The 10,202-nt window shown below is 37.2% G+C and overlaps 1 protein-coding gene and 1 pseudogene across 1 annotated transcript; one reads left to right on the top strand and one right to left on the bottom strand.

Moving 5' to 3' along the window:
- The first annotated feature begins 314 nt into the window (after positions 1-314).
- On the top strand, positions 315-1,237 carry LOC129478421 (olfactory receptor 10G7-like). Its single transcript, XM_055270016.1, is given in 2 exon segments — positions 315-474; positions 477-1,237. Coding segments are annotated over 2 exon segments (921 nt in total).
- Positions 1,238-8,902: 7,665 nt separating this feature from the next.
- On the bottom strand, positions 8,903-9,838 carry LOC129478420 (olfactory receptor 10G8-like; annotated as a pseudogene).
- Positions 9,839-10,202: the final 364 nt, after the last annotated feature.

The raw sequence follows: 10,202 nt of genomic DNA, 5'->3' as shown, positions 1-10,202 counted from the left end.
CTAATTTGAGTATATCTTTTCCAATTCTACAGAAAATAGGATACAAAATTTGTTCTTCTTTTCAAAATTTGGCTGATTTTATGTTAATTTCCTCCTGTTTTGTATATGGTTTATTCTGGTACTGGAATAAGAAAGTGCTATTCCTCTTCAAAGACCTATACTGAAGCAAAAGGAATTTATAAAATATAAAAAATATTTAACCCTAGTGTTCTCAATCAGAAAAATATAGTTGCCATATTTCATATAAAACATGCTCACAGTAAATGCTATCTCCCTTCCTTTCTGTAAGAACAGAGCCCCATATATGAGAAGAAATGTCCAACGCCAGCCTCGTGACAGTGTTCATCCTCACGGGCCTTCCCCATACCCCAGGGCTGGACGCCCTCCTCTTTGGAGTCTTCCTGGTGGTTTATGTGCTCACTGTGCTGGGGAACCTCCTCATCCTGCTGGTGATCAGGGTGGATTCTCACCTCCACACTTCCTCACCAACCTGTCCTTCATTGACATGTGGTTCTCCACTGTCACGGTGCCCAAAATGCTGATGACCTTGGTGTCCCCAAGCGGCAGGACTATCTCCTTCCACAGCCGCGTGGCTCAGCTCTATTTCTTTCACTTCCTGGGGGGCACCGAATGTTTCCTCTACACGGTCATGTCCTATGATCGCTACCTGGCCATCAGTTACCCGCTCAGGTACACCCGCATGATGAGTGGGCGCTCGTGTGCCCTCCTGGCCACCAGCACTTGGCTCAGTGGCTCTCTGCACTCTGCTGTCCAGACCACAATGACTTTCCATTTGCCCTACTGTGGACCCAACCGGATCCAGCACTACTTCTGTGACGCACCGCCCATCCTGAAACCGGCCTGTGCAGACACCTCAGCCAACGAGATGGTCATCTTTGTGGACATTGAGGTAGTGGCCTCGGGCTGCTTTGTCCTGATAGTGCTGTCCTATGTGTCCATCGTCCGTTCCATCCTGCGGATCCGCACTTCGGAGGGGAGGCACAGAGCCTTTCAGACCTGTGCCTCCCACTGCATCGTGGTCGTTTGCTGCTTTGGCCCTGGTCTTTTCATTTACCTGAGACCAGGCTCCAGGAAAGCTGTGGATGGCGTTGTGGCCGTTTTCTACACTGTGCTGTTGCCCCTTCTCAACCCTGTTGTGTACACCCTGAGAAACAAGGAGGTAAAGAAAGCTCTGTTGAAGCTGAAAAATGGGTCAGTATTAGCTCAGGGTGAATAGTTAAGAAAGGCCAGATATAGCTAACTTTTCTTATTTGTAATTAAATTAAACCTTCAACATGAGCATTATACTTGAATGGAGCATTTCAATTATTCAGTCTTAATTTTTAATCAGACAGTTAATTAATTTTTCATTTTTTTCTGCAGAGTGTTTGTTAGAATCCTAGTTAAAGCAGCCATTTCATGGTAATAATCTAAGAGAAAGGATAATAGTCTATTCTTTTCATGTTCCATTAAGTAATCAGAAAAGTAGTTTATTTTCTTATATAAATATTTTCCAGAATTGCTATTCAGTATAATGTTTTTTTTTTTTATTTTATTATTATACTTTAGGTTTTAGGGTACATGTGCACAATGTGCAGGTTTGTTACATATGTATCCATGTGCCATGTTGGTTTGCTGCACCCATTAACTCGTCATTTAGCATTAGGTATATCTCTTAATGCTGTCCCTCCCCCCTCCCCCCAGCCCACAACAGTCCCCGGAGTGTGATGTTCCCCTTCCTGTGTCCATGAGTTCTCATTGCAGTATAATGTTCTTACAGTTTATTTTGTGTAATTCAAGTCAAAGCCTTATAAAAATCTTTTCATGTTTTAAACCTTCTATATTGAAACATTCATTATAGCATTCATAAATAACTACATAATTTAATATCCATATGATAAAATTTTTACTTTAGAAAATACTAGACAAAAAGGCTTGGTTCTCAAGAAGAATGGCTTTATTCACATTCACGGGCCAATAAAAACCATATAACTCTTTAATATTTTTTTCTTACATTGGCCTGAAAGATTTCTGAGAGTAAATATTTGTCCATTTATGCACTGTGACACTGCACACATTGTACTGGTCTCTGATAACAACTATCTAGACTTTCCTTCCATATTTGTGGAGCTGCCAATCTCTTATCCTCAATGCCAAGTTTCCATTTTCAGCAATTTAAAAATTATTTTTATAAGTTACCAGAGGATAAATATACAAAAATGATCAAATCATCTTAGAGACAAAAATATGCAGTCAAAAACGGTTGAGAGTATCCCTTAATTTAGAAGAAAGTACTAGATAATATTTCCCATGTAATTAGACTATGTCTGTAAGTCACATTCTTTTGACTTAAAGTATATGAAATGGACTCTGTACACTCTCTGGGTAGGTAAGGCTCAGACCATGAACCTTATAATCTGTCATCCAAATAAATACATACATTTAAAGTGTAAATAAATTTTTCTCAAAATAAATGTTTAATTTAAATACCGCAGGTATCCTAGTCTTGCCAACTCTTCCTAGCATAGCATGAAGAGTAAAAGAAAACTAGAAGGCAGCTGCTAGAACTGAAAAGCATTTCTCAAACTACTCAGATTTGCAGCAGCTGCATTTCAAAGATGCTTTAGCAAGAATGTTCCTTTGTGCTAACTTTCCATATCTTGCTGCAAGTAAACTGTGCAGTGATATTGAAAAGAAAAACATACTAACTTGGTAAGCATGAACCACATAAACCATGACACAATGATCAATATAAGAGGTAAATTTTTGGTTTTCACACCAAGAAATCAGATTGCTATGGACCAATTATATAATTCAGCTCATTTCTCAAACGAAAAAACTGAGGTAGACATAAACCAAAATTACTTAGTCATTGGATTCACTCGGATTCTTACACTTCTCTGTAACATCACGCTGTTATATCTAACTTACCATTACCTAAAATGTTATGGGATATTTATTGGGTGTTAAGTCACGTGCTAAACAGTAGATACGCAAAAACAACAGACAAGGTCTCTGCATTCACCAAAGTCACTGTCTGGCAAGGGGGAAAAATATGTTGCATTGTCCAGGTTACATTGTTGTAAGTGCAATGGATGCCCAAGGAGAGATTAATTATTAGTTTTCACTTGGAAAGACGCTAAAGGATTCAAAATACTATGGCAATATGTATCACACACAAGCATTTTGAAAGTATTGATAAAGATAAGAAGAATGTCAATGTCTTTATTTAATTGGAAATGTTACTGAAATAATTTTAGAATCGCGTGAAGTTGTAAGAAATAACACAGTGAGAATCCTTGTTATACCTTGCCCAGTTTCCCCCAATGGTAACAGTTAGCAAAATTGTAGTGCAATATCACAACTAGGATATTGACATTATTATAATCCACAAATCTTATTCAGATTTTTCTAGTTTTACTCACGTGTATATTTGTTAAATACTATACAGTTTTAACACCAGTGTATGTTAATTAATTTTGACCTGGCTCAATCTACCTATTTATCCATTCAATAAATAAATATACACTGAGTGGCTATCATGTCCTATGTACAATTAGTACAAAACAAAATAAACAGGCATAGACCTCCTTTTAAGAAGTTTATAGTCCCAATATACAAGATGTATAGTGCTCATAGGTTGATGAGTCACAAAAATCAAACAAATCATGAAAAAATTTGTATACAATACTAGGAAGAAGGATTTTTATCTTGCAAGTTCTGGAGAGTTATTGAAATACTGTAATATGATAGCATTTTTATTTAGAGACATAACCTGTGGTAACATGGAAGACAGACGGAAGGAAGGTGAATTTTAGGGCAGCAACTAAAGAGCTTTTTTGACTGTATATCAAGAAAGAAAAACACCAAAGTCCAAGTTCAGACAACAGCAGAGGGAATTGGGAGTGGGGAAAGAGACAGCAAATAGGAGCCCGCTGTGTGAGGAGGCAAAGCTGATGGAGAAGTTCATATGATTTGGCCATTGTGATATAACTTATCAAAATAGAGAAAGTAACAGGGATATGTTCTTAGGGTAGAATGAAAGTGTCTGACTTTGGAAATGTTTGGGTCGAGTGCCTGTGGAAGTTTCAGGTAAAATTATTTGGTTGAAGGTGTAGCTTGGGAGATGCAGAAGCCTACACAGTTAAGTAAGCAAGAGGACTGGTCACTATATTCCTTGTTTTGTGCTGGCTGTTAAACATTTGTTTCCTAACATGAAGAAGGAAACATCTCTTATTCAATAGTAGCATGAAGAGAGGTCAGATCAGGACAAAGTAACCACCACCTCTCCTGCATTTCTCGAGGAAGTCCAAGAAAGGAAACCTTAAGGAGTTTTATACAAATCTGTTATTGGACCTTTCCTTACAGTATTATTTCTCACAATGACACTCAAAGACCTTTCTAGAGGGTTGTAAATTCAAAGAAGTCCAGAGACAGTACTTATAAAAGCAGCTCCTTCTTGATGGCATGGTCATGAAAGATAGCAAAGGATGAAAGGGCCACCACTATTGCTCTTTCAGTTCCCTGATGCTATTAAACTCCTTTAATAGGTTAGATCTTAATAGCATTGAGGGGATACTAGAAGGAAATTAAAAAGAAAATCAAGTGTCAAAAAGATTAATTTAAATAATAAAAGGGCCACTTGAGGATTTGGGAAATAAAGGTGCACATTGAAGGCACATGGTGCACATAGTAGGCATAGAAGCATAAAATCTGTGTGTTTAAAGATGGAGATAATATGTGGATGAGTGGAACAGAATACGGAGTCCAGAAAGAGACCTATGCATAGCAGTCTGTTGACTTTTAGCCAAAGTGCCAAGGCGTTTTGAAGAAAAAAGTGTGATACTTTCAACAAATTATGCCTAAAAGTCTGTCTATCCCTAAGTAAGAACCAAACTTTGAATATTACTTCACTTTATATACAAAAATTAACTTAAATGAGATTTTTCACCTAGATGTAAAAGCTGAAACTATTATATTTCTAGGACAAAAAAGTAGGAGAGAAACTTTCATAAACTTGGGGTAGATACAGATTTCTTAAGGAGGACAGAAAACATGAACCATAGAAATAAGTCAAAAGTTGGGCTTTATCAAAATTAGAAATTTGTGCTCTTCCAACGATAATAAGTAAATGAGTAGGCAAAAAACACGCTAGATGTAAATATTTGTAATGCATACATCTAATAAAGAACTGAATAAAAAATTGTAAAGATATACCGCAATTTAATAATTAAAAACAACCCAATGAGAAATGGGCAGAAGATCTGAACACACACTTCTGAAAGAAGGATATTTGAATGGCCACCAGGAAGATGAAAAATTGCTGAACATTATTAACCATTAGTTAAATATAAATTCAGACATAATAAGACTACACACACATAATCAAATGGCCAAAATTTAAAAACCTAAAGTCAATATTATTGAGAGTGTGGATCAATAAGAATTTTTATGCATTTCTGGTAGATATATAAAACGGTACAGCCAGTTTGGAGAAAACCCAATTTTTAAAAATATTAAATACATATTTGTCACTGAACTTATCATTCAACTTGACAAATCTGTTCTTTAATATTTACCCAAGAGAGCTTAAATCATATGCCTAACAAATATTTGCAAACGAATCTATGTAGCAGCTTTATTAATAATATCCCCAAACTGAAAGCAATAGGTAATAGATTATGGCATATTTATATAATAGACTACCTTTCAATGACAAATGCATTACTGATACACACAAATGCACAAATAAATATAAAAAACATTAGGATAAACAAAACAAGTCATACACAAGACAGTATATACTATATGATCCCATTCATAGGAAACTCTAAAAAGGACAAATCTAATCCATAGTGAGAGAAGGCAGATCAGTAGTTATCTGGGGCCTAGGGTAGTGTCGGACTGATGAGAAGGGACATGGCAGATTATATGTGGCACTGGAAAGGTTTTTACCATGATTGTGGTGGTAGATACACAGGTACTTCCATTTGTTAAAACATATCAGACTGTGCACCTAAAATGGATACAAACTATACCTCAATAAAGTTTTGCATTTTAAAAACAAATTCTTTCCCAATAAAGTTTTTAATAGCAGGCAAAAAGTCCCCCCTCCCCTCACCCCACAACAGGCCCTGATGTGTGATGTTCCCCTTCCTGTGTCCAAATGTTCTCATTGTTCAATTCCCACCTATGAGTGAGAACATGCGGTGTTTGGTTTTTTGTCCTTGCGATAGTTTGCTGAGAATGATGGTTTCCAGCTTCATCCATGTCCCTACAAAGGACATGGGAGGGATAGCATTAGGAGATACACCTAATGTAAATGATGAGTTAATGGGTGCAGCACACCAACATGGCACATGTTTACATATGTAACAAACCTGCACGTTGTGCACATGTACCCCAGAACTTAAAGCATAATTTAAAAAAATTATATATATATATATATATATATATATAAAAGAGCAGGCAAAAAGTCAAACTACAAATTAAAAACAAAAAAGAGAAACTTATTTCTAAAGAGCAATGACAAAGTACCTGGTACAGACCTAACCTCCCTTCAAAACTATATAAAATGTAGTCACACACTATACAAATTACTAAAGGATATTCTAAAATTGAATAAAATAATCCTAGATAGAAGGATAGAAGTGCAAAATAAATAAGTCCATAAATACCACAGGAAAGGGTGAATACGTACATAAACATACGAGAAGACCTTTGACTGTTTAAAGCCTCAATAGTAACATCTTGTCTGGTTTATAACATAGTTAGAAATTAAATAAAGGACAAAAATATTTCTAAAAAAATGTATAAAGCCATTACATGGAACTAAATGTAATATTCTTGGATTATTCAAATATGGTAAGGTACTAATGCAAATAGATTATAATGCATTGAAATGATGTTGACTTTATCATAAAAATATAATAAAAAGTAAAAATATTTAAAAGTAATGAAAAATGAAATAAAGTAATGAAAATACTTGATTAATACATTAAATATTTTGAAAAACAAAAAAGATTGAGAAACATGAGTAAAGAAAAAGGAATTTAAGGTAAGAATAGAAAACAAAATATTAGACTATTACAGATACGGTAACGCACTACAAAAAAAGATAAATAAATAAGTAAAACAGGCAGCTTATAAAAGAAGCAACATCTAATTATATCTGGTTAAAAACAACTACACTAAATACAAATACACACACACACACACACACACACACACAGAAAGTTAAAGGGTAGAAAATTTATGCCAAGAAAATACTAGGAAAAAAATACTATGACTATATTATTAGCAAATAAAGTGAATTTTCAAGTAAGAAGTATTATCAGAGATATAAGGACTTTTTAAAAATGTCTACTCATAAAAAGCTAAAAGGGTCAATTTATTTTAGGTGGGGTCCTACATGTTTATGGACTTTACCTTCACGAACCCCCTCCAGTTTCCTATCATGAAAAGCTAAAAATAAAATTTAAAAAAAAATCCCCTCTTGGCTCTGGTAGAGTTAGGGGATAGGTAACCATTGTGAAACATACCCAGACCTTCTTCTATATCAGATGTCTGTTCCCTGGGCAAAGGCTTTGTCAGATTCTTATCCCAAATGGGGGAAGGGCATTTCTCCTACTTGAGTTTGACCCCTATAGCCCTCCTGTCTTACTTAAAGGGGAAAACATATTAAATGGGTCAGTTTTAGAGGAATTAGATTGGGAATGTTGAATGTAGCTGGAGAAGAGAATGGGAGAAACAGGGAATTGAGATGGGAGGTACTTATGAAAACACTTGTGAAGGTCACAGTTCTAAAGACAGGCCCACTAAAAACATAAGCATTGAATCAGAATTTTACAGGACAATACTCCTCTCTCAACTCTTAAAACCACACCAACAGGGCTCCAGTAAATAACAGTAAATAAAAGAGTTGAAGAGCTGAAAGAGTTACTAGTCACAGACTCTCTTTGAGGACTAGTATTTAAGGATTCATAAAATAAATGGGCAAGGCAAAACCAGACACTAGAGGAATTTGAAGCCTTTGGTCCCTACAAACATGACACACAGTCCAACTTCTAGCTAGACTAGATTACCATAAATCTTCCTTCTAATTGCCTATTTTTCTCAGTTCCTATTACCTGACACAACATGTCTAGCTTTCAACAAAAAATTATAAGACATGTTAAAAGGTAAGAAAAAAAAGCACAGTCTACTGAAACTATAAAAATACTAGAAGAAAACCTCAGGAAAACTCTTCTGGACACGGTCTAGGCAAAAAAATTCATGACTAAGACCTCAAAAGCACAGGCAACAAAAATTAAAATCGACAAATAAGACTTATACTAAAAAGCTTCTGCACAGCAAAAGAAATAATCAACAGAAATAACAGAATGGGAGAAAATATTTGCAAACTATGCATCCAATAGGGACTCATATCCAGAATTTACAAAGAACTCAAATTACTTAAAAACAACAAAAAGCAAATAATCTCATTAAAAGATTGGTAAAGGAAATGAATAGACATTTTTCAAAAGAAAACATATAAGTGATTAACAGGCACATGAAAAAATGCTCAGCATCAATAATCATCACAGAAATGCAAATTAAAGCCACAAAATCAGTCAGAATCACCATTATTAAAAAGATAAAAGATAACAGATGTTAGCAAGGCTATAGAGAAAAGGGAACACTTATATACTGTTGGTGGGAATGTAAATTAGTACAACCTCTATGGAAAACAGTGTGGAGATTTCTCAAAGAACTAAAAATAGAATTACCATTTAATCTAGCAGTTCCACTACTGGGTATCTACCCAAAGGAAAAGAATTCATTACATTCAAAAGATACCTGCCCCTGTATGTTTTTCACAGCACTATTCACAAGAGCTAAGATATGTAATCTTCCCTAGTGTTTATTTGCTCTGAGAATGTGCTACTTTGTCTTTCAGCTTCAACAGAGCTTTCTTCACCTCCTTGTTCCTCAGGGTGTACACAACAAGGTTGAGAAGGGGCGTCAGCACAGTGTATTAAACAGCCACAACCCCATCCACAGCTTTCCTGGAGCCTGGTCTCAGGTAAATGAAAAGACCAGGGCCAAAGCAGCAAAGGACCACGATGCAGTGGGAGGCACAGGTCTGAAAGGCTCTGTGCCTCCCCTCGGAGGTGCGGATCCGCAGGATGGAACGGATGATGGACACATAGGACAGCAGTATCAGGACAAAGCAGCCCGAGGCCGCTATTCCAACAGTCACAAAAAATGACAATCTCTGTGGCCGAGGTGTTTACACAGGCCGGTTTCAGGATGGGCGGTGCGTCACAGAAGTAGTGCTGGATCTGGTTGGGTCCACAGTAGAGCAAATGGAAAGTCAATATGGTCTGGACGGCAGAGTGCAGAGCGCCACTGAGCCAAGTGCTGGTGGCCAGGAGGGCACACGAGCGCCCATCATCATGCGGGTGTACCTGAGCGGGTAACTGATGGCCAAGTAGCGATCATAGGACATGACCGTGTAGAGGAAACACTCGGCGCTCCCCAGGAAGTGGAAAAAATAGAGCTGAGCCACTCAACTGTGGAAAGAGATAGCCCTGCCGCTTGGGGACACCAAGGTCATCAGCATTTTGGGCACTGTGACAGTGGAGAACCACATGTCAATAAAGGACAGGTTGGTGAGGAAGTAGTACATGGGGGTGTGGAGGTGAGAATCCACCCTGATCACCAGCAGGATGAGGAGGTTCCCCAGCACAGTGAGCACATAAACCACCAGGAAGACTCCAAAGAGGAGGGCGTCCAGCCCTGGGGTATGGGGAAGGCCCATGAGGATGAACACTGTCAGGAGGCTGGCGTTGGACATTTCTTCTCACCCTTGGTCTCTCTCCCTCTGGGGATATAAAGAGCACCCTGCATTTAGCAGTTAATTGAGAAATGAGAATCCATTCTCTATGTGGAAACTGCATTAACCAGGTAGATAATTCTGGAGTTATCTTGCACTTTGCTTGTTACAAAGCTTCCCTCACAGAGATGATGATGAAATTATTTCAGTCTCTCTCACACACATGCACACAGGTGCACACACACAGAGACACACATTCAGAAGAAAGTAGAGAAACACTGTATTAGATTTCCATTGATATATTAAAAATTACCACAAACTTAGTGCCATAAAACGTGTACAATTTTTATCTCACCCTCTCTGTGGGTCAGGTCAGCTGGACCCT

The sequence above is a fragment of the Symphalangus syndactylus genome, chromosome 3 (genome assembly GCF_028878055.3).
Source record: "Symphalangus syndactylus isolate Jambi chromosome 3, NHGRI_mSymSyn1-v2.1_pri, whole genome shotgun sequence".
Classification (NCBI taxonomy): Eukaryota; Metazoa; Chordata; class Mammalia; order Primates; family Hylobatidae; genus Symphalangus; species Symphalangus syndactylus.
This window is presented reverse-complemented; position numbering and strand designations above follow the sequence as displayed.